We start from the raw sequence: 26683 nt of genomic DNA, 5'->3' as shown, positions 1-26683 counted from the left end.
GCATAGAGGAATGGGCAGTAAGAGCATGGTTGCTATGGGGACAAACCGGAGGATGGTTATCGTGGAATGAGGGGGTTATGGCGAGAGTGGAATAATGTGGAGGATTTGCCGACCAGCATTTGCTGATATAAGGAAGTATAACATGGAGAAAATTGAGCATGCTTGAAAGAACGGGGGAAGCCTCGAAGCAGTAAAGAAGAAATTGGGCATAGGCAAAAACCAGATGTATGCGATAAGGGACAAGGTGGGCAACGTCATCACGAATATGGACAAGATAGTTAAAGTAGCTGAGGAGCTCTATACAGATTTCTACAGTAGCCAAAGTAGTCAGGACCGTAATAAGATTGGCGGTAGGGAAATACAGACGTTCCACCAGTGACGAAGGACGAGGTCAAGAAAGCATTAGAAACTATGAAAAGGGGGAAATCAGCTGGAGAGGATCAGATAACTACAGATTTGCTGAAGGACGGGGGGGATATCGTGCTAGAAAAACTGGCCACCCTGTATACGCAGTGCCTGGTGTCATCGACGGTACCGGAACCATGGAAGAATGCAAACATTATCCTCATTCATAAGAAAGGGCACTCAAGGACCTTGAAAATTACAGACCAATCAGCTTACAGTCTGTTACGTATAAGGTATTTACTAAGGTAATCGCTAATAGAATCAGGACAACCTTAGACTGCAATCAAGCAAAGGATCAAGCAGGTTTTCAGAAACTGTACTCTACTATCGATCATATCCATACCATTAATCAGGTGATAGAAAAATGCTCGGAATATAACCAGCCCTTATACATAGCATTCATTGATTATGAAAAAGCATTTGACTCAGTAGAAACCTCGGCGGTGATGCAGGCATTGCGAAATCGGGGTAGATGAGCCATACGTGAAAGTGCTGGAAGATATATGTAGTGGCTGCACAGCAACCATAGTTCTGCATAAAGAAAGTAACAAAATTCCCATAAAGAAAGGTGTTAGGCAAGGAGACACAATCTCCCCAGTACTATTCACAGCTTGCTTAGAGGAAGTATTCACAGGCTTGGAATGGGAGCAGTTAGGGATAAGGGTAGATGGAGAATACCTCAGTAATCTGCAATTTGCTGATGACATTGCCTTGCTAAGCAACTCCGGGGATGTACTGCAAATAATGATTGATGACCTAGACAGGAAAAATAGAAAGGTAGGCTTGAAAATCAATATGCAGAAGACTAAGGTAATGTTCAACAGCCTCGGGAAGGAACAGCAGTTTACATTAGGTAGCGAAGTACTGGAAGTAGTAGACGAATATGTCTACTTAGGACAGGTAGTAACCGCAGATCCAGACCATGAAAAGGAAATAACAAGAAGAATAAGATTGGGATGGAGCGCATTTGGCAAGCACTCACAGATTATGACTAGCAGCTTACTGGTATCGCTCAAGAGGAAATTATACACCAGTTGCATCTTACCTGTACTCACCTATGGGGCTGAAACGTGGAGGCTAACCAAGAGAGTTCTACTTCAGTTGAGGACAACCCAGAGGGCTATGGAACGAAAAATGGTAGGGGTAACATTAAGAGATAGGAAACGTGCAGAGGGGGTCAGAGAAATAACTCAAGTTACCGACATTCTAGTGGAAATTAAGAAGAAGAAATGGGCTTCGGCAGGACATGTAGTGCGAAGAGAGGATAACCAATGGTCGCTCAGGGTAATAAACTGGATTCCAAGGGAAGGAAAGCGTAGCAGGGGGCGGCAGAAAGTTAGGTGGGCGGATGAGGTTAAGAAGTTCGCAAGGGTCAAGTGGATGCAGCTAGCACAGAACCGGGTTAAGTGGAGAAATATGGGAGAGACCTTCGCCCCGCAGTGGGTATAGTCAGGCTGATGATGATGATGTCTAAACAGATGTACAGGCTAACTACCACTGCTATAAACCATTTTCAAAACTAGTTCACTTTAGAATGTCACTGCACTCCTAGGTAAAGCTGGATCCTGGTTTGTCTCTCGCGAGAAAAAAAGAAAAATTAAGCTCGGTTTAGCTCTGGCTAAGCCTAATCGAGTTGCGAAAGCAACAGCTGCATTGCTTCGGCACGCTGTCTCCTGAGGTTTTCATTGCACCTACGTCTGGCTTCTTCTGTCGCACCATCGGCTCGTTTAGCTGCAACGTCGGTCCACCGTTTCTCGAGCCTTCTTGTACATTTTTCCTCCGTTTCCTCGGCATGTCGTTTGCTCTTCATCTCATTCCAACACTCTTGGGAACTCAACCCGGAATCTTTCCTAGTTGTCGTAGAGTCACTCTGGGAAGTAGAACGACTACTTTTAGCTGCATCTTCGTTACGACACTTCTCGAGTCGTGCAGTGCATTCTTCTGCTTCCTCTTGAGCACGTCGTCTCTTTCTAGCTTCATTCTGTCGTTGCCTCTCTTTAGTACTCTCCATAACAACTAGATTCCACCGAGGCGAAGCGCACTTATATCCGCGAAGCGGCACCTCCTCTCCTCTGCCCGCGGAGCACACATCTGACGGGAGCGAGCGGCAGTGGTGCGGCGCCATCTGGCGGAGCTTGGCTAAATGGTTGCTAGGCGCGGCTATTCAAGATCATTCGTGGCCCATACGCGATGAGTTGAAACCTGGTGTAATGTTGCTTTCGCAACAAAACAGCGCATGTCTTTGAAATTGCTATAACACCGCAGCTGACGCTCAAATATTCATGTTATTCACTCAAAACCGTCCTTTAATATTTTTTCTTACTTGTTCATGAGATGATCTCAGAGGTAGGGTTCTTTGGTTTCTCTTGTGGTTCATTTCACTTTTGCCAGGTTAAACTCTATCGACCTCTGTTGGATTCCATCAGCTTCTGTTTGTAACTTTCGTTTGCATGCATACTTCTGTCATAGCAACAGCGCAATGCCATTGCATGTCGTTTTAACTCTCAGTTAAAGCATTTGGTTTTTTTGGTCATAACAGGAGCATATTTCTGCATGTGTCCCAGATGCTGTGAGAGCATAAAGCTCAAATTGAATATTACTAAACCATTTCTTTTGGTGTGAATGTGCAACAAGTTTCATTATGTAACAGAGAAGATTTAACGATTGGCTAGTTCATAATGCTTCATGTCAATTTGTGCTTGTAATCCTGCAGAACACATTCAAGATCCTCAATGCAGAGGAGATCAAGGGATCTGACAGTGAGGAAGAGGACGAAGGGGAGGGCCCTCAGTATCGGCGTCTCAGAAATGTCATCCAGAGTATGTCTTCTGTAGTTCTTACCTCTGTCTTGTCCACTGATGTCACATGCAGTGCTCTTGGTACCGGTAACTTACCATTTTTGTGGGCATAAGGTACTGTCTTTTTGTCCATTAGGTATGTATGTAGCTTACTCTGTTTATATAAGCTCGGTCTAATTCATGAGGGTGTTGTTGCGGGCTAGTTGGTTCAACATTGCTAAATAAGGAACAGCGCAAAAACACGAAAAAGCGAGGAACGCAGCGCTTGTGTTGTTCATTCCTCGCCTCGTTCTGTTTTTTGCGCTGTTCCCGTTTTGTATAATTCACTTTATTGCACAGTCATACTAACACATGTGTGGTGTCATTTGCCCTTTCAGATGTTGGTGCAGGTAGGAACAAGTCGTCTTTGAACATTTACACAGTAATCAGCGAACATTCATACTTGGTGGATTCAACTTATCATTTAATTGGTCATCCATGTTCTTTGCATTGCAACATGACCTTTTGTGACTTCCCTACCTTACTTACTTTGGAATTCCCATCATTGTGGTCACAAAAGGTCATTTCAGGTTTTAATGATATACTAACTCAACCGAGCTCATTATGGCACTACAGTGTGGGTGAGTTAAATGAGCAGTACTCATTAAGCGGGAGGTGAAGCCACATTGATGCACTTGCTAATGGCACAGCAATTGAGATGTAAGGGGTGGGAGTAGACTTTTTTTTTTCCCACAAAGTAGTGGAGACCCAAGTGAAAAGATATCATCGGCTTCAAAGCCATTAGCAACCTACACTCACGCCCGACCAACTTTTGCCAAACTGTCACAGTCAAAAATAGGAAACACTTGATTTCAATTATTATGCCATGTTAGTGCATAGGTCACATTCAACTTGACTTGCTTGCTGGTTAGCAGTTGTGCTTGTGAATTCAGGATAGAGCACATACATTAAGCTTACGCTGGTGAAAAATGGGATTTTTTTCGCGACTCCAATTCAGGTGGTGTTATTCCTGATGCGGCAACTATTTATGCTCTGAAGAAGCGAAGGCAGATGGCACGTGAACAGGGTGATTTCATTCCCCTTGAGCAAGAAGACCAGAAAGGACAGTGAGTAACTTTTTTTTTTTCTGGCTTGGCCTAACGCTGAGGCATGCTTCAGAAGACTTGAATTAAATTTTAGCAGAACAGACTATTGAGCGACTTGGTGCATCTTCGAAAACTTCACCAGCGCTGCAGCAGGGGACAAAGAGAGAAGTTGGGACAAGCGCTACTAACAACTGAAGCTTATTTGAAAAATACACAGGTAATATATGCACAAAAGACAACCAGAAGCTCATGCACTCCCCCTCCCCCCTTAAAATAAAAAGCAGACGCTAGCTAGGAATCAAGATACAAAATTTCACAGTCATGTATATTTACTGAAGGGGTGCTTATGCACGTGTTAATAATAGGCTCCATACAATTTCGTTGTCAATTGATCTTGATGTCCAAACATGACTTTTGCTCTGTTAAAAAGAGGAGTGCATGCTTTTTTATTCGACACATTAGACACACTTGGATTGTCAAGATGACAATCTTTGTAATGTAGGGTCAAGTTGGATGAAGGAGCACCATTTGAAGACGTTTTGTGTAGGCGTAAGCGTGCGCTAATGCATTTCCCGGTTTGACCTATATAGTTCTTGCCTCATTTAAAAGGTATGTCATAGATCACTCCCTTCGCACATGGCACAAATCACAACTTATGTTCCACTTGGCAGGGATTTTTTCTTTTGATTTTTCTTTTCGTTCTCTGGCTCTTCTGTCAACGATTGCATAAATATTTTCTGGCTTATTAGGAGCCAAAAACAACATTTTAAAGTTAATGGATGTATGGTATCACAGCATACTTCTTTTCATCTCTACTGGAAAGCCCCTGTGGGTCATGTTTTTGCATTCGGGAAGCCGGCTGCTTCCCAAATGCAGCTTGAAACTTCTGTCCATAGCCCTAATGATGTGATAACACTTGCTTGCAATAAAATTCTGAAAAAGATAAAATTGTTTGGCTAGCATGACCCACAGGGGCTTTACAGTAGAGATAAAAAGAAGTATGGTGTGATACCATACATCCATCAGTTACCTATAGGCTTAAACAAGTTGGCACTAGATATGGTGCTAAGATGTTGTTTTCGGCTCCTAATAAGCTAGCAAAAATTTGTAATATTGTTGACAGAAGAGCCAGAGAACGAAAAGAAAAATCAAAAGAAAAAAATGCCTGCCAAATGGAGCATGAGCTGTGCTTTGTGCAATGTGCAGAGGGAGTGGTCTATGACATACCTTTTAAGTGAGGCAAGAACTATATAGGCCAAACCGGGAAATGTATTTACATGCACTTACGCCTACACAAAACGTCTTTGAATGGTGCTCCTTCATTGAACTTGGCCCTATATTACAGAGATTGTCATTTTAACAATCCAAGTGTGTCTTATGTGTCAAATAAAAGAGCATGCACTCCTCTTTTCAACAGGGCAAAAGTTATGTTTAGACATCAAGATCAATTGAAGAGGGAATTGTGTGAAGCCTATTATATTCACAAGAACAGCAACACGTGCATAAGCACCCCTTCAGTAAATATACATGACTGAAATTTCGTATCTAGATTCCTAACTAACAACTGCTTTTTATTTTAAGGGGGGAGGGGGAGTGCATGAGCTTCTGGTTGTCTTTTGTGCATATATTACCTGTGTATTTTTCAAATAAACTTCAGTTGTTAGTAGCGCTTGTCCCAACTTCTCTCTTTGTCCCCTGCTGCAGCGCTGGTGAAGTTTTCGAGTTAAATCTCAATGCTTTGCACATTTGTAAATAGTGTTTTTGATGGAGTGATTAGTAAACATGTAGATATTGTAGCCCATATATATTCAGTGTCACTTGCCATGTCATGTGTCAAGAAAACACGAGCCAGGTCTGCAGACATACTCCAGATCAATTGATATTGGTCAGCATACGAGCTAGTTGGGGTAACCACTTTAGCTGTTGCCCCTTGGCTGTCATTGATTAGATGACATATTAGTGTTTGTTAGTCACAATACTAGTCTGGTAGAGATAAACACCTTTTTTTAATCTGATTCCCCATTGCATTTTGAAGGGGTTGTCAGGACTTAATGCACACTGTCATAGTTAATGCAGTTCCCTGTGCTTCAGGTCTCTGCTTCTCCCATTCCATATCCAGAGCTTTTATTATATTTTTGCTTTGGCCTGTGCTCTGTGTCATAGCTGCCTGACTTGTGTGCTTTCCTCTCTGTTGCAGTGGTGAGGAGGAAGACCAGAGTGAAGAGGAAGAGGGCCGCATCAACTTCACGGTGAACACAGCTGCGCTGGACAAGCAGCGTGCTCGGGAAGCCCTCATCCAAGCACAGGAGGGTGAGTATAGACCTTGGCTGTGGATATCATGGCACTGCAGGCCAAAGTTATTGTCACTGTGTCCTGTCTGTTTCTGTGTATGTTTGTTTAGTCGTTTCATCCTACTGTAGTCCACTGCAGGCTCATACTGGCAGGGGCTGGATAGGTAATACAAGAGGAAAGAAATCTATGTTGTAAGGTTCAGGAAAAAAAAATAAAAACTATAACAACTATAAGAAAGCTGAATCATGTTGTGCAGCTATTATTCTAGGCTAAAAAAAAAAAAAAAAAAAAAAGTGGTTAGCAGTATCACTGTCCCATCTCTCGAAGGGGCACTGCAGCACCTTTTGAGCATGGTAAATAAACTTGTTCAATTTTGTTGCCACGAATATCTTGGCTAGATAGTAGGGTTCTACATGCGGCAGGGAACTCACAGTGGTGAGCCCTTTCTGGCAACTTATATATCTAGGTTAAGAAATAGCTATTAGTCATATTCTTTCAGAGAACACCACAATTCTGCAGTGGCTATAGCTGGTCATGGCTTCACAAATCGTTTTCCTTGAGCAAGTCATTTTGAAGTACTTTTACCATTCTATTTCTGCCTCAGCATGGCAGCAGTTATTACGGGCATGAGATGTGAGAATAGATGTCATCGATCGTTAAAGCTGAAGGATTTTGCGTAGGTGATTGTTCTCGGAAATTTTAATGATAGGTACCTCTGGCTCTGTGCCCGTCAACACTTTTGTTTCCTGTCACATTGAAAGGTATTGCATGGTTTTTGTGCAGAGCACAGCGGTGACGAGGTGGCTCGGGAAGATGTTGCCGAGTTGGAGCGGTGGGAGCAGGAGCAGATGAAGAAAGGTGTCAGCACCGCACCGGCAAGTGCACACATTTTCGTCTTTGACCGAGTCAATCTGTGGGAACTAGTTCGCACTGGTTCGAGCTGGAATGGAGTGTCCTCACCCTGGAGCAAAAATTGAACCCAAAAATTTTGTGGTTCATGATTTTTTGTAATATTCATGCCTTTCTTTCATTTTGCTGTTTGAACCTTTATGAACTGGTTCTGAATGTAACGGACTGTTATTCCAGAGCAGGACCCAAACTGAACCAAAAAGGCTTGACCGCAAACTAAACTTAGAATTTTTCTAGTTCCACTGGCTGCTTGGGCACATCAGTGCTTGCTACAGAGATTTTTTTTTTTTTCCACAGAGCCCTGACATGCATGGGAAGTACAGTTTCAACTGCAAGAAGCTTGCTAAACAGCAAAAAACATGCATAACAAAAATAATTAGCAATTCTAAGTATGCACCGTGAACAGCTGACCAAAAAATCTCTGTCAGAATTTGTATACCTTTAAAGTTTCTAACAAAGACACTCAAATTGTTTTGGAATTCCATCTGTAGATTTGTTTATGTTTTAAAAAGAACAGTGAGAGTAGTGACAACATTGAAAGGCATATGTAACCATTATAAGATATATATTGCATCTATTTTGTACAGCAGAATTTCCTGATCTGCATTTCGTGACGTAAACCACATGTTGATAGTCATATGCTCGTGTCTGAGATATAAACATGATCAGAGCTAAAATTTTTAATTATACTGTGAGCCATGACTCTAAGTGGCCAGGGTCTTCCATTATTCTCTTTATTCTATGAAGGAAGGAAGTTCAGCCTCATTGCATTATTCTCTGTTTCAAGGCAGTTGGAATGTTGTGAATTCTGCCTCTCTGGTGTCAGTGATGCTTGTGAAGACATTGTTGCTAAATGCGCCAGTGTTCTTGTGTGCAGGTTGCAGCGGTGGCAACGGCCGATGAGCCTTGCGTGGTGCCAACATACTTCACTGAGCAGCCACCTCCAATGCCACCTGTCCAAGACCGTCAGAACCTCACCTCTCAGGCTGTGCTTGAGCGTGTCACAGATCGGTAGGTTCCTTCTCCTTAATTTTGTTTTCTTTGCAAACTGATCACGACTTGACATGGTACTGAGGGTATGCAGATTCACACAGGAAGAATTACGCAGATGCTTCAGAACCTTGAGGAGCAAATAGACGAAGGGGCCCAATTTGTTTTCACTCGTCCTTGCATGGCATTCTTCCTTCCGCTGTCTTTACCAGAAAGTTAGCAGGCTTCAGCTTGTCCAGTGTGTGCCAAGTCTGCTCGTCATGCATGCTGTGTCCTAAGCACTTTTAACGAAGGTTTCACCTTTACATATAATAGAGTACTGCAAGATTTGCATTCTGAGACCAAGCCCAGCACTCAAAGCCAGAGTCTGGCCCAAGCATGCTGCTTTATCACTCAACTGAGTCTGGTCTTAGACCGCCGAGGTCGATGTGGGGCCTGGCGTAGGTCCAAGCCCATTCCCACAGCAGCCCAAGAGGTAGAATTACTTAGTGCTAGTAGTCTCCTGCTACAAAAGCAAAGAAGTGGGCACTAAAGCTACTCACACTGCAGTAACACCTGAATTGGTAAATGCAAAAAGAAATGAAGGTAAGGTGGCTTCACCCACCCGACTCTTTAACAGGGATCTTGCCTATAAATAGCCCCAAAGTTTTTGAGCCAAATTGAAAAAGTTGCAAACACGTCTAAAACATTGCATTACCTGTAAATGTTTTATCTGTAATTTTGGATCCGGCATTGTCTAATTATTAAAAATATCTTGGAGTCATAGCAGTGAGGCACAAATGCACCCACACACACACGCATGCACGCAAGTGGAGAGAAGCAAAATCGCATATTGAGTAGTACGTGCCTGAAGACCCGAAGTGTTCTAAACCAATGTCCTCTTCTCCAGTGGCATTTATTGTAGCGTAGAAATGTTTTTGTGAGGCAAAGGCAAGCATTCGGAGATCAGGCTGCTCATAATTAAAACTCCTTCCTTGGTGGTTCTTGTGAGACTGCAAAACTGAGCAGATGTGGAGTGCTGTCCGGTAGATTTGGTGTCATTTGCCTTCTTCTAGCTGAAACAGTCCAAGCCAGCGGTGCTATGTACTTTGAATGTACTCATGTAAATGGGTTGTGGGTGAGGTGCTGCTGGGCTTTGGTCTTTCTCTCTCTTTCCTTTTTAATTTCTTGTATCATTCAGTGTGGCCAGACACTCACGCCTGATGTTACATGGACAGACCGCTAGCATCGTGTGTGGCACTGATTGAACTCGTTCTACAAATGAGCTTTCACTCATTCCATATGAAAAAAAATTGACTAGCAGTGGTTCTTCAACAAACCATTGCGAAGATTTTAACGCTGGGATTCCTTCATTTCTGAGATATTCCAGGCAACCTTACAAAGAAAAAAAGTATTGTTTGTAATTTTTCTTGCTTGAAGGAATTGTGGCTGTAGCAGACACTGAAAGTAAGTAAATCAGCATTGAGTAATTTTTTTTTTTTTTTTTTTCAGCTAACATCATGGCCCTGTTTTATCCATGTCACTGCTAGAATGGCCAGTGTGTACTTCACCCAATAATTTTGAATCAAAAGCCATAGACAACATATAAGTCTGAACCAAAAGCCATAGACAGCCCCTCTAGCATGGGCCTGACCCTGGTCCGGGCTCGAATCTTCAAGCTTGATCCTGGCCCATGCTTACGACTTCAAGTCTGGGCTTGACTCAAAATAGCGTATTTTCCACATGCTGAGCCCTGGCTGGGCTTTTGCATCAGCCTGAGCCCATGCAGTGCTCTAAAGTCTTGGAAGGCAGCCCATTAATAGAGGCACTTAGTTTATGCACACAATTCTTTAGCAAGATGGCAAATGCATGGTGATGTTTCAGTCATCAGCATCGTTACTGTGACCATTCGCTTGACCCATAGGTCTTTATATTACCAATCTGCAGGTGGCTTCAAACTGTCTGTGATGCTGTCGTGTTTCGCTTTATGCTTGTCTTTGCCTGCATTCCTACCCCTTGTTTTGACCACATTTCTCTGTGGAACTGTGCATTTTTATGTAGCAAAACTCATGGTTAACTTGAGGAAGCATGGTCCACTTCCAGGCTCAGCACGGTGCGAGAGATGTTAGCGCTGCATCGGCGACAGAAAGTGCAAGCACTGACCGACCTTGAGGCATCGGCCGAGGTCATTACACGGCTACGGGAGGAGCAGCCACAGCTGGCTACCAACTTCCACTTCTTCCAGGAGATGCGCTCGTATGCAACTGACCTCATTGAATGCCTCGATGCCAAGGTATGTAGGGGTGCCGCATGATGCCTCTTTCATTGCCTTTTGAAACGGGCCTGACAGCACAGAAATTGCTACAAGCCCACTTATAACGAACCGGATGGTCACGTGGATGGCGCTCATTGTATCTGAAAATAGTGATAAACAGACCTCTCATATTGCTGCCAAAAATACTGTCATGTGGTGGTGACAAGGCCTTAGGCAGCAAAAGAGAAGACAGGTGTAATTGCACTGAAATCAACTCTTTATTGGGCTGACTTGCGCCCTCAAAATAACTGAACTCGGTGGCGGCGATTGCAGCAAACATCCTCGCTGGTCGTCGAATTACGGATACCTGTCGCGCACGTCAGCGCTCAATTTAAAGGTGTTTAAGAAACATCTAGACAAAGCTGCAAACAGTGACTAGCATAACCTGGAACACTATAGAAACATGCACTAGTGGCTGGAATCTTCGAGAACATCTCAACGCATTTTGCATGACAAAAAAAATTATAAAGAGTCATCTCGCGATAACGAGCATTAACAAAAGAAGAATAAAGATGCGATCCGCGCATTGGAATCACAGTGATAAGGTTGTGTGTTGCTGTCGAGAAAGAACAAATAAAGATTTGCATAGTTCGCGGCAATACTAAGTTCATTTAAAATGATTTCTAGTTCATTTATTTCTTTAAAAAGGGGGGTATGTGTGTCTGCATCTTCATAGCAGACTCTCTTGCTGCACTTTTCAAGCTTCCTGGCATGGTCATGTTCTCCAGACCAGAACCTTTGCTGCCAGTGATCTGCATTAGGAGTATGACACAACTGCAGTAAAATTTGGTGCTACAAACCTCACGGGGTTGCAAAAAAAATTTGTATGTGAAAATTTCTATCAGAACGAACAGACTTGGTATGCATAAGCATAGGAAGTGCATTCACTCAGCTATGTTCATGGCTGAGGGGATTTATTTATTTGCACAACCAGAGTTCACTGCTCTCTGCACATACAATGCAGCAAGCAACCACGTAGTCAGCAGTGTGTGGGCAGCACACAGTGCTCGAGGTTGCATTCGTGGCTTACACATTCGTATCATCTGCAGCGGCACTGGAAAATGTTTGGAACATCCGATGTTCTGCACGTTGGGAGCAGCATGCTTAGGGCAGAAAACTTTATGAATTTGTTTTCAGTATATTTTGTTTAACAGAGATCCTACTGCAATTGTGGCTGATGCTCTCACAGCAAGGGGTAGCAAGTTGGCCTCTTTAACCATGGCAAATCATAATCACTGATTCGAAGCACTTCTTGATCAACCTTTCCTACTCTGTTCAGAGCAACTTCATTCTAGTAGCAAATCAGGATTGTGGACCAGCTGTTGCAGTGGCAGACAGAGCAGTCACCGCACAAAGGTGCCACTGCGGAACAGTCCTGTCAGCTTGGTAGATTCGACAAGAAGCCTTCTCTTCCGGCGCTCATTTCATATTTGACGCGCACAGGAAAGCGCAAGGAGTGATACACATTTTCTCCATCAGTGTGTGCTGCCAGCTTACTCCGGCTGGAGCACAAGTATTCCCAAGGTCTGAAATGCATTTCCTCTGTCCTAATGTATGTTCTCTAGGGGTACGTGAATTATTCGAAATTTGGATACGAATCGAATATGTCTGTTATTCAATTTGTGCACATATTTGGAATTTTTGAATAAACCGAAAATTTCACCGCACTGCGCGTTTTACCGCCCTGTGCGCTTTACTGCCCTGTGCGCTTTACCGCTCTGCGCGCTTCACCGCTTGACTATGGAGTGAAGTACCCTCAAAATGCAACGGGGCCGTTTTGTGAAGAGAGCCTTCCCAACAGGGTGCAGAAAGTGCACAAAGCAAACAACTTCACGAAACATTTGATGGAAGTGCTTTACATTGCGCGTTCTGTCTAGAATGTCGAATAACTACCCTAAAATCGTAACTTCCTTCATGGCTCTTTTCGCAGTGCGACGCTGCAGCCAGTGGTGCCTTTTCACAAACGGCCCCGTCGCGTTCTGATGATGATTTACAGCATGAGCTATGCTTTGCGGTGAAGCATCCTTCAGAAGCGACAGTTCATAGAGCAGAGAAAGCACATAGATACTAAATAAAGATGTGTAGGCTTTAGAGCGGTGCGGAGCCACAAAAAAATAAAATCCAAAGACTTGTGACACGCAAAGCAGTGCCCGAAACGACATGACTGGCCGATGCGCAAGCCCGATAGCGGCGGCACAATGGTGTGAATCAACGATGTGAATCTAGAAAAAGCGAAGCTGGAACTATGCTGCTCAGCTTATTCTGGGCAATTGGGGGCTTCCATTCGTTAAATTAGGCAGTAGTTGACTTCATGTGTTGTATCTAGATGCAATCCTCGTGTGCGAATTATCTGGTGAAAGACTGTCCTAGTTCAAATTAATAAGTGTCCGACATGGGTGTCAGTTGTGACCGCACTCCTAGCTCGAATTATCTAAATTTCCTAATTAATGGAGATTCAATTAGTTAGGTTTTACTGTAATGTTCTCTTGCTGATTGAGTAGGCTGCCAGTGTCTGTATGTAATCCACAAAATACCATATTTTGACAAACACTGTAAATGCGCTGACTAGTTATTGCAGGATGTGTCTTTATGAAAAAAAAACATACATACATAAATAAAACATGTGGAGAATGGAAAGTGCTCATATTTGGACTCCTGCTGGTGCAGCACAGCTGAGCGAGGTCGAGACACGCTTTGAAAAATTGGCTCAATTGTTTCTTTAAAATTCCAGTGACATGATTATCGTGTTAACAGCAATGGATCAAGTTGTTAGGGCTGTAAAAATGATTTTGCGAAGAAACGATCCAAAGCTCCGTTTTCTTACCACTGTGACCTGTGGCAACTGAAGTGTGGCCAGATGTGATGCATGCACAGAGGTTTCACGAAATCATACCTAAGCAGCTACGTGGTCTCAGCATTTTGTATGCAGTGGAGATGACACAAATCAAGCTAGTAGGTCTTCTACCATGGAGATTGATTGCTGTATTTTCTTTAGGAGAGGAAAAATTAGTTAAGGGGCAGCATGAATGAATTACTATCATGGTGCATATGGATTGCTTCTTGTACTTGGACATGCTGTAGTAGCCAGCTAAATGTACTCCTCTTTCAGACACCGATAATCCTGGCCCTGGAGGGACGTATGATGTCACTATTGTGCCAGCGCAGCGAGAAGCTTGTTCAGCGCCGACACCAGGACATACGAGACCAGGCTGAAGAGTGCAGCCTTGCAGGTGCATTGCCTTCTATCAATTGAGTCGCTGCTTTAATAGTGTGCTGATAGGGGTTGCACAGAAGGAGGTCCCACAGTTTCGGCAAATGCATTGGGACCTCCTGCGTAAATAATCGGACAACTATGTTCCGTATACTTGTTATGGTGGTTGAGTGGTTAGCATGCTTGGCTTCTGAACTAGAAGACCCTGGTTTGGTCCCTACTGCACCAGCTACATTTTGATGAAGGCAGAAAGCAAAAGGCACCTGTTTGCACTTAAGGAGCTGCAGGCGATCGAAATTAATCCTCGACCACAAACTCCCTCTTAGTCATCATTTCTGATTGTTGAACCTCCCGTACCATACAACATTAAGTAGATAGTACAATCACAGTTGGTACAAATTCATGAAATTCCTTGTCGGGGTGCATTCTGTACAATGTGGCAAATATCTATCAAATGTTACGAATATGCTTCCTCACTACTCCCGTACAAACACGCAATTGTGCACTCGGTCACTAAATAGTGCCCACACATTCCTGGCGTGCGATCACAATTCACTTACTATATCTGCCGCAAGCAATGGTAGTGGTGCGGAGCCGGCGTATCACCTGTCAAGCGGCACAGGTTGCAAGCAGTGAGAAGTGGCATGTGGCCTTAAGGAAATCCCATCAGTCATAAAATATCTGCATGAACGCATTTCCCGTGCCTCTCTTTGCGGATTCCACTTGGTTTGGGAGATACAGTAAACTGTTGCTAATTTGGCCTTCAGAGGACCAGAAAAGTATTCAAATTAACTGAGTGTTGTAGTTATCGAATGAGTGTAAAAAACTGTCAAAAACCGTTTGCATCACAGTAATTTTATGTGGTGAACGCTTGCATTTGAGATGAAGCCCAAGCGAGAATGATAGGTTTTCCCGGTTTCGTCAACCACTTTGCTTTGCACGCACTTTTGAGGAAGTTGAACTTGCTCCAAAATTGTAAAGGCCTCCGCAGCCATTACCATATTGTGACGTAGAAGCAGTTGTACCTCTTCACAGGACGGCCCCGTTGCATTTTGAGCATGCTTCACTGCGCAGTAGCAGGAGTTCTGTACTCAATTCACCTTTTCTTCGGCAAGTTCTGCACCAGGCACATGGTGAGGTACCTAAAAGACTACACGAATAAACATGGATACAGATATTACGATAGAGGAATAAGGAATTTGGCACTCCATTGTTTTACTTGTAAAGAAGATTAAAATTCTGGCATTGAAAGGCTACTGAGTACGTGTTGAAATGGTACAGGGGTTGGTGACTGCTGGTGTGATATCTAGGCTGCATGACTGTGTGTGTTGCAAGTTTTTGGTTTCCCTGAGGAAGGCTGAGTTGCAATTTTCGACAAATTAATACATTAAGTATCATCCTTTTTTTTGGTTTAATATTACTCTGAAAGCAGTTGTGGTTGTAGTTTCTTCAAATAAATGCCACTTCGGAGTCTGCTTTCAAGTGTCAATTTGTCATTGCGCCGTTTTGAAGCGGAAGGCTTCACTATGAGGGTCGGAGCTGAGCTTCGTCAATGCTTAAGAGGTGTGGGACTCCTCCTCATTAAAAAACAAAAATTAGTCTCCATCCGGGAATCGAACCTCCATCCCTTGGATCCCCAGCCGAGCGCTTTACCGCTGTGCCATGCCCCGGATCGTAAAACATTCTTCATAATTTCGCTTGTCTACCATGAGGATGATAGCGGGATTCCGCGAGTGACAGATACTGCGATTGGCGTGCAATTTGAAAGTACCAAAGACTAAAATAAGTCATTCAATTAGGGTGACGTCAAGGATGTGACCTCACCCATCTGCCGTCAGCTGTGAGGACCAAGCAGGAACGAGTGCGCTCCAACGCTGTCGGGCGGCACTTCTTACCTTCCGCGAGTGACAGATGCTGCACCTTTCCTTTCCTGTAAACAAACTATAGAACGCCAGTGAACTTAGACGCGTTCAACATGGAAACCAAGGAGAGTTTAGCTGCTGGCGAACGGCGCAGAAACTGGAGACATCAACTTCTTCTGATCCTGAGGTAGTCACTGCTTTTCGTTACGTATATCCAGACATAGCAGAGCTAAGCCATCTTTCATTTTTTTTCTTTGTTGAGCTGTAGTTCTTTATGATGGCAAATCATGGCAGGGTGACAACATTGTGTTCAGTTGCTCATATAGTTATGTTCATCTGAGGACGTAACCGGTGTGTTTCCGTATGAATTTGCAGTGAAGGGTCTGCGGGGACTTCCAGCAGAACCTAACAACAGGGGTAGCCAGCAGCGCAGTTGGAGAGCAGCTGAACGTGAGGGTCGCAGGTGAGGTGTTCGCCTTTTTATTCCTTTTATTTTTAAATTTCTGTTTGGCCCGCATTTTTTTGTGAAACGTCCCCTCATTGGGCTCTGGCATTGTCCAAACTAGCACAGGTAGTGTGGCTTGAAGCTGCCGAGACTGCGAATGCGGCTGGTCCGTACGTGTGGCCTTTCGTTCCCCCTTATTGTGCATGTTGTGGCCAACCTGAACTGTTATAGACACTCTATGTGCCTGGATGAAGCAGGTAACGTAAGTTGTGTAGGGCAGCAGATAGGCCTGCATTTAGTCTTTTTGCCACAAGAGGGGCTGAACTACGACTTTGGGAGCCAGCGTTTCTTACAGGAAGGCGGCCTTAACAAGTTACTTGCGCGACACTAGCTGGCGTGACCTGCACAAAAGCTCTCTATGTATTGTGTGTTGCAGAGTGCGCCGACGCAAGGCTCGGGAGTCGCAACAGCAAGGCTTGACTCAGCAGAGGAGCCTGGCACACTACGAGGGCATGTCTACCGACGACGAACAGCCTGACGCTGACAGGCTAGCCTTCGACAAGGAGAGAGGTATATGCGCTAAAACAAATTATATCAAGCTGGCTTAGTGCAGCAGCAGTTGAAGTGGGAAAATGAAATGAGAAGAAAAAAGTGGGCTGTCAATATATGAGATTGCTTTACGTGTTTAAGTCGTGATTGTGTGCTGTTCGTGCATTTTTTGTTCGAGCAGTCTCAACACAGACCAGTTTGCATTTTCTTCCAACTGTTTCTCTCTTAAGAAACCTAATCATTTCACTCGAGGAAAGCTTGTACCCATCAACAAAGCCAGTTGATTCATGTCGGTACTCAGATTCAAACCTAGATCCTCCCACGCAAAGCAGATGCCCTAGCACTAGGCCTTTGTTGTGTTTGATATTAAAGTCATGCAGTTCAAGAAAGAAGCGCCAAATGTCCTTCAAAGGAAGCCCTTTCAGCCTGTAGCATCTACCGATTTCCATGACGCCGCGGTTAATGTAGTTAAGCCTTGATGGATCCCCTTTCATCTGCTATGCCCTCCGTTGTCAGAGCAGCAGGTGTAAGGGAATTGCCCACAATGTTATGTATTGTTTGATGCCGTTAGCTGCAGGGGATCCTTTGAAGGCCAAAATCCGCTCTCTTCATGGATTTATACACAGGCTTCAGAAGGGGGATGGCCATAATGTTTTTTTGAAGCCTACAGGTTCATACATTGTGTGCTAGGAAAGGTGCATCAATAGTGAGGTCCCTTTTCTTCTATTTCTTACTGTCTGCGCGCATTGTGCTCCGCTAATTGTTGCATTTAAACTAACGAATGTGCTGCGCTGCGTTGTATAACAGATGTACAATCCTTGCCGAGATTCTTCGGCTACCCGAAAATGAAATGAGTTTAAATTTTGCCACTGGTCGGGTCGCATGGTTTGCAGAACTCATCCTGGACGATGCGCGCCACGTGTTTGAGGATGTGACCGAACAGTTCAGCAGTGTGGCAGCACTGAAGCTCCGGTTTGAGCGCTGGAAGACCGAGTTTGGCGAGTCGTACGAGCAGGCCTACATCCCACTGTGCTTGGTCAAGCTGCTGGTGCCCTTTGTACGGCTGCAGACAGTCGCCTGGAACCCCATTGAGGTGAGGGAATGCATATCTTCCAGCTGGCTGCTACTCTGCAAAGGTGCAAAACTAACAGTAAGAGCTGGCCTTGCATAACAGCTACATTTTCCTGATCAGTCATTCGATGCTTCAGTCACTACATACATGTGGAGCAAGTCATTTAAAGGGACACTAAAGAGAAAAAATGAAGTGGGTTTGCATCGATAGAATGCCAGTTTCTGGTTACAAAAAAGCCACTCTTACTGATAACAGAGCTGTTATAAGGTAGTACAGAGGAAGAACAGGAATACAGGTATCGCCGCCACAGCCGAAACGGCCGAGGCTCGCAACTAAAAATCACGTGACGCGCAAAGGATCCCGGAGGCTGACGAATGCGAATTACGTTGACCGTTTGAATGCGGTAGTCTGTTTTGTCTCGAATATTATAACATGCAGAAGAGGGGATGTGTCTGTCATTCACGTGTTTAGTCTTCCCTAGCGCTGTTTTACTCAATTCTTAATTATAACATGCTTTTATCACACGTAAACGACGGCGAAAAGACAAAAAGACAACGTAAATGTTGCAAGGCAAATATAAAAATATACTCATTTCGTCCACTTGTCGGTAGATGCCGCTAGTCTCTCAGCTAGCACGGCGCTACAGGCGTCCACTTCAGTTTATGTTATATTCTGGCTCAGATGCTCAGACACTTCGTGCGTGCTCGCATAGGTTGGTTTGGGCCTGCGGCGCGTGTGAAATACGAGCTCGGAGTAGCAGATGCACCTACCCTAAGTGCGTATCGAATGAAGATCATGACTTGGCATGCACCTGCGAAGTATTCTCCGCTCCCCGCGCGCCAGCAATCACGGAGTTTCCTCTTTTGTCATAGTGTGCGTCATGCTACCCTACTACGTAGTAGGAGAAAACAGTTTGAATTTGACTGGCGGGAACAAAAAAAACTTCAACTTCTTATCGTTATATTTCAGCAATAATTCGATTTCTTGCTACAGGATATGCGGCGACAGTGTCATCAAATGCCGTTTATTATATTTTGATAGCATATTTGGGTGTCTTGAGTGTCCCTTCATTCAGTGCATTCTGCGCTGAATTACACAAGCAAATTTTTTTTCTTTCTTTTTGTGCGTCAAATAAACATTTGCAAAAAAAAGAAAGTGCATTTGGAAGTGTTTCGAAATATGTGTCATTTCATATGTGTGAGTATAGTTTGTTGACATGTTTTGCTTGCTGATGCATCACTCCTTAGCATAGACCACTGCACCATATTTCTGTTAGCACAATATGTCTTGGTCAAAGAGACTGCCCATACTGTAATGCCACGATGTATAGGAAGGTTATGTATTTGCTTGTATGTGCAGAAGTTTGAGAACCTCGAGAGCAGTGCATGGTACGAGGCGCTACTCTTCTATGGCCAGGACTCTCCAGATGATCCTGACCTCTGCCTGCTGCCTCGGATTGTTGAGCGTGTCCTTCTGCCCAAGATGGCAGGTCTGTTGCCTAGCTTTCACACTTCTATCAAAGCAGTTTTGTTGCGAAAGCAACACTACGCCAGCCAGCTCAGCTCGTCGCGTATGCTCATATGCCGTAGCCACAAATGACAGGCGCAACGAAACCGTGGCAGGAGCTCCCAACTTGGGAGCTCTCGTCTCACATGGGACGTTTATGTCAGAATCAGCCTGCCAAGACCCTGGTATTCACGTTACCCCTATAGGCCACTAAGGCACGTTCATACGACTTGGTTAAAGCGGGACTTTATATGTGGGCTGGTAGCCTATGCTATCGCGTTATACCCTTAAAGGCAGAGCTTAAGTGACCCCCATATTTAGATGCAATAAACGCCTTTACTAAAACGCTGGTGAACTTTGATGCATTCAACGGAACACGTTCCAACAAATGGCACCGCCGTCAACGCCGCTGCCGTCTCTGTGTAAAACTGTGGGAGACAGGGGGTGTAGTAATCGGGGTGTATATATCTCCCCAGGTCAGCGTTGAAACTGCGTTGGACGTTCTGGCTACTGGAATGCCTAGCGGAATGAGAAGGAGTTGGTTGTCATGATGGGGGACTTTAATTAAAGACAAGAACTCCGCTTTCGTTCAAGCTGCAAAGGTGCGGTTTCTACTTAAGTTGAGCCAGCACCAGCCTCAAACCGCCACACATTGGGGAAGCAATTTAGACTTGGTTTTACACAGAGCCTCGGCAGATACAGACCACATTGTCAGCAGAGTGGAAACCAAGTCCCACTACTTCACTGATCATTGCAGGGCCATCATTGGTATAAAGAATAGAAGCCTAGTCGTTACCTGAACAGTTTGTCTTGTCTATACAATAGAGCTAAACCAAACGCTTAATCACAATCTACAACCACAAGCGTAGCCATGCAGCCGTTGCTTTCACAATTCAACTAGTGTTAACCAGAGCTAAGCCACAGCGAAATTTTTGTTTTGATGACAGATAAGTTAATTCTTTAGTATATAGATGAGTTTCTTTTTCTTCTTGCTTTGTTCTTTTGTAGGAGGCTGATTGAAGTGTGCTGAGTTGTATTTGCATTCAAGGTGCACATGGTGCTTTCAATATTTTATTGCGCACTGACTTTTGTACTGGAATAGTGAAATACAGTAGAGTGAAAGCCCATCATTGTTGTCAGTAGAAGTATATATGACAATTTGATGAAAATTTGGGCAAGTCGGTAAGAAGGTGGCATGTTTTCATTTTTTTTTAGAATAACTAATTCTCAAGAAAATGTTGTGAATTAATATGTGAAGTTTATTGTAATTATAACCTAATCATATGACATTTAGTGTATAATAGATAGTTATTGTATTAGGTTAATAAAGAGATGTTAATATTAAGAGAATGGTTTTTCAGTGGCGAGAAACAGTAAGACTACAAAAGAAGTTTCCAACTTTTTTTCATTCCATTTCGTGCCCAAGAACGAGGTTCTTCAGAGGCATGTTCAGCAAAGGTGGGGCATAGATTGAAGAATATAGATATATTTGCATATGCATCTTTGCACATATAGACACATTAGTACATCTGCTTGGCCTAGATGAAATTAGGAAGTGGACATCACCAGAAACTAACAGTCCCATTACATTACAGAATGGACTCTAAGAGAAGCTAAACCCTAGAAGGGGGCAGCGGGAGGTCAGGTGGGCAGGTATGAAGTTTTTAGGGAAACTGTGGCTGCAAATGACTCTGGGCTGTGTTAGTTGGGTGTCTGTAGGAGAGACCTTTGTCCTGCGGTGGGCGTAGTGGTGAAGTTATCTGACTTTGCAGAGTGGTCGTTTGTTTATGCAGTTTTTGGCAAGGCTGCCAGTAGTGCTGTGCTTGAAATTATATTTGTCATGACTCTGTGTTGTGCACAGCACTGGCAGAGAAGGTTTGGGACCCGATGTCCAGCACCCAGACACTGAACCTGGTGCGGACGGCCAAGAAGCTAGTCGAAGATTACCCGACAGTTGGTGCCCAGAGCCGGCACTTGCAGGTTTGTTTTTTCTCCACCTAGGTATTTTGTGTCTGTGTGCCTATTGTAGACATAATCATTATGCTTGTTCAGCTATTTAGTAATTTTTATTATGCCTTTGCACCTGTGCATGCGCACCAATTATGCTTGTTTATCTAGTTATTTAGTTATTTTTGTTATGCTGTTCTTTAACTTCATTCTTTGTGTTCTTGAGCTAAGTGAAAAACGATTAGGACACTAATGCACTGGGTTCCATTGGTGGTACACAGAAGACCGAAAAATGGAGCCAGTCAAGGCTGAAAAAATGACTTTTGTGCGATGTTTGGTTGGTGGAAGTAGATGCCATACTAGTGAAAAGTTCTACAATTGGAGGCCTAGTTTCGCCTTCTCCACTTTGTAAGTAGCATATGGTCCGTCAGCTGTGTGTTCAGCAACAGCAGAAAATATCCACTGGGCTTTCTTTCTGCACATACAAGCTCATTTTGCTCACTGACGTGAATGAATTTTCTGTAGATTCGACTTCAGAAAAACACTTTTTTCTCTCACGCCTTGCGCGTGACATGTGCAATTTTTTTTTTTTTCTTTTGCAAACTGAATTTCAGAACTTTCTGGCCAAAGTCGCTGCACGCATTAGTCGAGCACTGGATGAAGATGTCTACATTCCCCTCTATCCCAAAGAGTGAGTGAGCAACCCCAGAAGCATATTTGATGCACAGTAACATGCATTTCTCGTCAGTATTTCTTCGTGCACTCGTGTATGTAAATGACTGGATTTATGTTTCAACGTGAGAGTGATGTGCCTAGTGCATGTTGGGCACATTTACACACTGGTGTCACACTACAGGCTTGAGTAAAACGTGTTTGTTTTTAGTGTTTCTCTCTCTCTCTCTATTTTGCAATGGTCTTATACTAGTAGTACTAGCTGCTTTATTTAATCATGCCACTGTGTTTTCCCGCAGGGTCCTTGAGAACCGATCAGGGGCGCCTGCAGCTTTTTTTCACCGGCAGTTTTGGTCCTGCCTGAAGGTGTGTATCTTCAGGGCAGACATTAAAGATGTGGCACGTCAGCAAATTTTGCATTGTCTGCATTCAGTAATGCACAGATTTCCTGGTGACCTACCTTATGTCCCTCTTGTGTTTGCTACTGTTGGAAGAAAGAGCGCTGAACAAGGGTTGAGGGGGAGCCTCGGTTCGCAAGCCAAGCCTGCGTTTCGGCAAGTCCCCTTCAACCCCTGTTCATTGCTCTTTCATACTGTATAGCTGTTTCCTATATCTCATTCTATCCTGGATTCTTTGCTTTTGGAAGGTTACACCAGCACTGTAAATTAACCCTAAACCTTGGTACAAACTTGGTGATGAGTAATATTTTGTATGCACGAAGGCCAGAATGTATCATTTACATTCACATCATCATCATCATCATCAGCCTGATTATACCCACTGCAGGGTGAGAGAGGTTCAGGGCACCACCAAAAAAAAATCCCATCAAAACTGTGAAAATCTTCGCAAGCTTCTCCTTCCTGCGTTGAAGGGTGGAGGAACTCGTGATGACATCGTTATTGCCAAAATTTCAGATTTCTGCTTCCTTTGCTCACAGCCTCAATTAAATACCGACAGCTTTATTTGACACTTTTGAAGGGACACACACTTCAATAAATTATCATTTTTTTTTAGAAGTTGAATTTTTCTTTTTTGTCTTCTTGAGCAACCTTATCCCATGTAAAAATAAAAACATATATAAATGTCTGGGCTAGAAATGATTAGAAGATTATTGAAAGACTCATGTCAAGCCCTTGAAGCAACTATGGAGGGGGCAGATCCAACCTATTTTCAAGCACGTGAGGCATGAAATCATGGTTTCGCCTACAATCAGGCTTGTGCAAACCAGTAGGCCATTGTTTTTTCTTCTCAATTCTGGCTTAGCCATTCCACTCTTCCAGTAACTATTATTATGGAATAATAATAATAATAATAATAATAATAATAATAATAATAATAATAATAATAATAATAATAATAATATAAACAGTAATTTTTATTGTCAAAACAGTTATTTCACTGGACGTTTTTATAACTGTCACTTTTTTCTTTTTTTGAATTTCCTTTTTTTTTTTTTTTTTTTTGTGGAGCCAAGCATGACTTTAGTGCACATTTTGTGCACTTATTTTAGTCACATCAAGACCGAATTTGGCGTGCTTAATTTTTAATGTTTTCAGAATGCAACTATTTAGGTTTTAAATTATGCAGTCAGTGATAGTCCTAAAACTCAAAATTCTTGAAATAATTAGGCACCAGCCACTGAAAATGGAGCACTAGATATAAAGTTGTTTCAATAAGTCACATGTTAAGGGAATGACAATTTGCTCAGTTGTACATGCCGGAGTGTTATTCAAGAAAAGCCATTTTGCACTGCTCTGGCTTGCCATGTCTAGAAGTTGCATAACTTTATTTATGGCATTTAGGATAGGAAAGCATCCAGCTCTCTTATAAGTAAAAAAAAAAGATTTGAAAACCAAGCTCTAGAAGTGGTACAATTTTCATTCACCTAGGGAACAAAGGAAACAATATTAAAGAAACAAAATTTTCAGGGAGTATGTCCTCTTGTTAAATTCATAACCTGTTTAGCTGTCTTTTATGGTTTTTCTCAAGCTATTTGTCGTGGTTTATTCAAATGAATATTACCAAGAGTATATGAATAAATACTGGTAACGCTAGCTGTCATTACTTATTATGCTTGACTGTTTTTTTCGTATGATTAGAAAGCCTTTTAATAATTACCTTAATCCTGAGAGTGTTTACCTGAGTACCTGACCTGTCCTCGTTGTGTGGACCATCAATGATGGTGGCGTAGAGGTATGCTGGTTCTTTCCTACCATTTGCACTTAAAAGTGGCGAATGAGAGGAAAGCCAAAGCAAAAGGCTGATGAGGTCACATTTACGCTGTTTAGAACTTTCATGCTATCGAACTTTTATGCCCAAAGCATGCAGAGAGCAGAGAAACCAATAGTTACCTAGTGCAGTTCACAATTAAACGTTTGTAAAAACTACCAAACAGTTGCAGTCGCACTTATAACCGAAGCTTTTTTCTTGTCCCTCCACCCCATGTAGTCTGCAGCCTTTGCTAAGGAGGCCACTAATTTGGGTCAGTTGCCTGGCCTGTGGCTGTAGAGTACAGGCAACTTAAATTGGACGATGTGTGCACTATTGATCTTCCACATCTGGTTTGTTTCAGCTCATGAAGAATGTGCTGAGTTGGCAGGGCCTTCTGGCTGAGGAACCACTGAAAGAGCTGTCATTGTGCAGTCTGCTGAACCGGTACCTCATTGTGGCCCTGCAGTCATGCCTTGCTCAGAGGGACACCGTCGAAAAGTGCACCCGCGTCAGTATGCTGCGCTCAGTGCAGTTTCAGACTCTCCATTTATACGAGGCAGTGGCATATGCCTTTCCCTGAAATAATGAGCCGCTATGTTGTGAAGCTTTCACAGCAAGAGGTTTATCTGCTTCATTGCAGTATTTACTTATTGCGGTAGAATGACCAGTGTTATATTGAGGCATTTTTATGACTTGTTGCATGGGAGAAAATGTCAAAAGAAAACGCATAAAGTTTCATGCATTACAGAACGGCGGACTTCGTTCCTTTGCATCTCATGAGGAACATCAGAAGTTGGCTGCAACTTAAATGAAAGCTGAACTCGGAACATAGTGCGGTGTAGAAATGTTTCATGCCCTAAATGCTTCTGCAGAGACTGAATATATGCTCTAACAGCTTTTATCAAGGGGTAACCATAGTGGTTGCATTTAAATTGTGAGATTCGGTTTAGCTTTCGCTCTTTCTAAAACATGCTGCATGTAAACAATGCAAAATGTAGGCTACACCATTTGGTAGTCGAGGGGTAAAGGCAAAGCACGGTTTGTTTAGTTTTTTTGCAAAATCTCACTAGTTTCATTTTTAACCAGAGCCCCTATAGCAGTGGCACACAGACTGATGTTTCTACTTACAGGTGGTGTCAACGTTGCCAACAGCATGGTTACGTGGGAGCCCGCTACCACAGCTGGAGCTGTTGACGCGGTTTTTGCGGCTGTATCGGCAGCACCTTGATGGCCTCTGTGCTTCATCGGCACTGGGGCCGGACATGCATGCCAGGTCAGTGAAAAAGATGGTGTTGGACTACAGCCATTAAGGGTGCACTATCCACTTCGTAGCCATTAATTTGCTCAGAACTCACTGGCATTGCACAGTCATACAGATTTATAACAATGAAGTGCTGCTGCATTTGACTACTGTTATATATAATGTTGCATGATACAAAACCTGCACAGACTGATGTCAGCTTTGTGCTTCTGTCCACAGAATTTTTGTGGTGCTGCTGATTTGGCCACACTTAGCACCCCTACTGTTGTTGCTTTGTTATTGGCTGCCCTCTGTTTCTATATTAAGAGGAGGACTCAGATAAGAATTGTGTACTTAAGGCAGGACATGCTCTTCACAATGACTGATGTTCTCAGTTCATGTTTTCTGAAGCTGCGATATATCATATGACAGTACCTTTCGAGTAACTATACCAGCTTTTTACTGTAGCAAAGCTTCATAACTGAGCATACTAGTTCTTGGCTGTCATGGGGAACTTGAGCCATATTTGTTGATGAGGAGACAGTGCCACAATGGGCATGTGGCTCATACACACTGGTTTTAGAGCAAGAACTTGCCTATTGATATGGAAAAATTGCCACGTAAGGGTTTCTTGTGAGCTCAGATACTTCGTAAACTTTTTCCTTTTTCCTTTCTTATAGGGATGCCCTGGACGAAGTTGGAAAGCTGTTGGCTTCACTGTCTGACAAGGCCAAATCATGAATAACGTCACAAATAAAAACATCTTTTTTACCACACATATTTGATGCATCTCATTAAAAAATGCCAGTTGTGTGGCTATGTTGGCTATGTCTTCATGCCAAACTTGCTTGGCTTAAGACTTTTTTTTTCATTATTGTGATGGTCACTCATATGTTTATCAGTGTGCATACTGCATAATGATGTGCAGAGTAATCAAAGTCTTGCAAAGCTTGCTTTCAGCATTTGTTCTTTTTACTGTGAGGGACATTTTACAGCACCGTGTTTCCAGTGCTGCAGAAAGGTGTGATAAAACTTTGCAATTTGCCCTTGAAGCTCGGGCAAGCCTGCGTACTTGTGCGCTTGAGCAGTATGGTACTTTGGTGATCGCGATTTGACGTTTCGATTGGGGGGTGGCGGTGGTGTAAACTTTATTGGCCATAACAATCCAGGACATGGAGGTGTCTGAGGGCGTCCAT

The 26683-nt window shown here is 43.3% G+C and overlaps 1 protein-coding gene across 1 annotated transcript in view; it reads left to right on the top strand.

Moving 5' to 3' along the window:
- Positions 1 to 26307, top strand: part of LOC146207512 (PAX3- and PAX7-binding protein 1) — a 30746-nt gene extending 4439 nt beyond the window's left edge. Inside the window, exons 3-19 of the mRNA XM_084588129.1 lie at positions 3119 to 3224; positions 4201 to 4309; positions 6486 to 6598; positions 7364 to 7455; positions 8367 to 8500; positions 10562 to 10751; positions 13882 to 14002; positions 16221 to 16308; positions 16727 to 16860; positions 17733 to 17932; positions 19271 to 19400; positions 21279 to 21397; positions 21979 to 22055; positions 22336 to 22402; positions 24609 to 24755; positions 25378 to 25520; positions 26168 to 26307. Coding sequence (XP_084444255.1) covers positions 3119 to 3224; positions 4201 to 4309; positions 6486 to 6598; positions 7364 to 7455; positions 8367 to 8500; positions 10562 to 10751; positions 13882 to 14002; positions 16221 to 16308; positions 16727 to 16860; positions 17733 to 17932; positions 19271 to 19400; positions 21279 to 21397; positions 21979 to 22055; positions 22336 to 22402; positions 24609 to 24755; positions 25378 to 25520; positions 26168 to 26228 — 2031 coding nt within the window. The 3' untranslated portion in view covers positions 26229 to 26307. The remainder of the gene's footprint in view (positions 1 to 3118; positions 3225 to 4200; positions 4310 to 6485; positions 6599 to 7363; positions 7456 to 8366; positions 8501 to 10561; positions 10752 to 13881; positions 14003 to 16220; positions 16309 to 16726; positions 16861 to 17732; positions 17933 to 19270; positions 19401 to 21278; positions 21398 to 21978; positions 22056 to 22335; positions 22403 to 24608; positions 24756 to 25377; positions 25521 to 26167) is intronic.
- The last annotated feature ends 376 nt before the right edge of the window (positions 26308 to 26683 follow it).

The sequence above is a fragment of the Amblyomma maculatum genome, chromosome 1 (genome assembly GCF_055883805.1).
Source record: "Amblyomma maculatum isolate TAMU_Amacu chromosome 1, ASM5588380v1, whole genome shotgun sequence".
NCBI lineage: Eukaryota > Metazoa > Arthropoda > Arachnida > Ixodida > Ixodidae > Amblyomma > Amblyomma maculatum.
The sequence above is the reverse complement of the archived record's forward strand: the minus strand, read 5'-3'. Positions and strand labels throughout refer to the sequence as shown.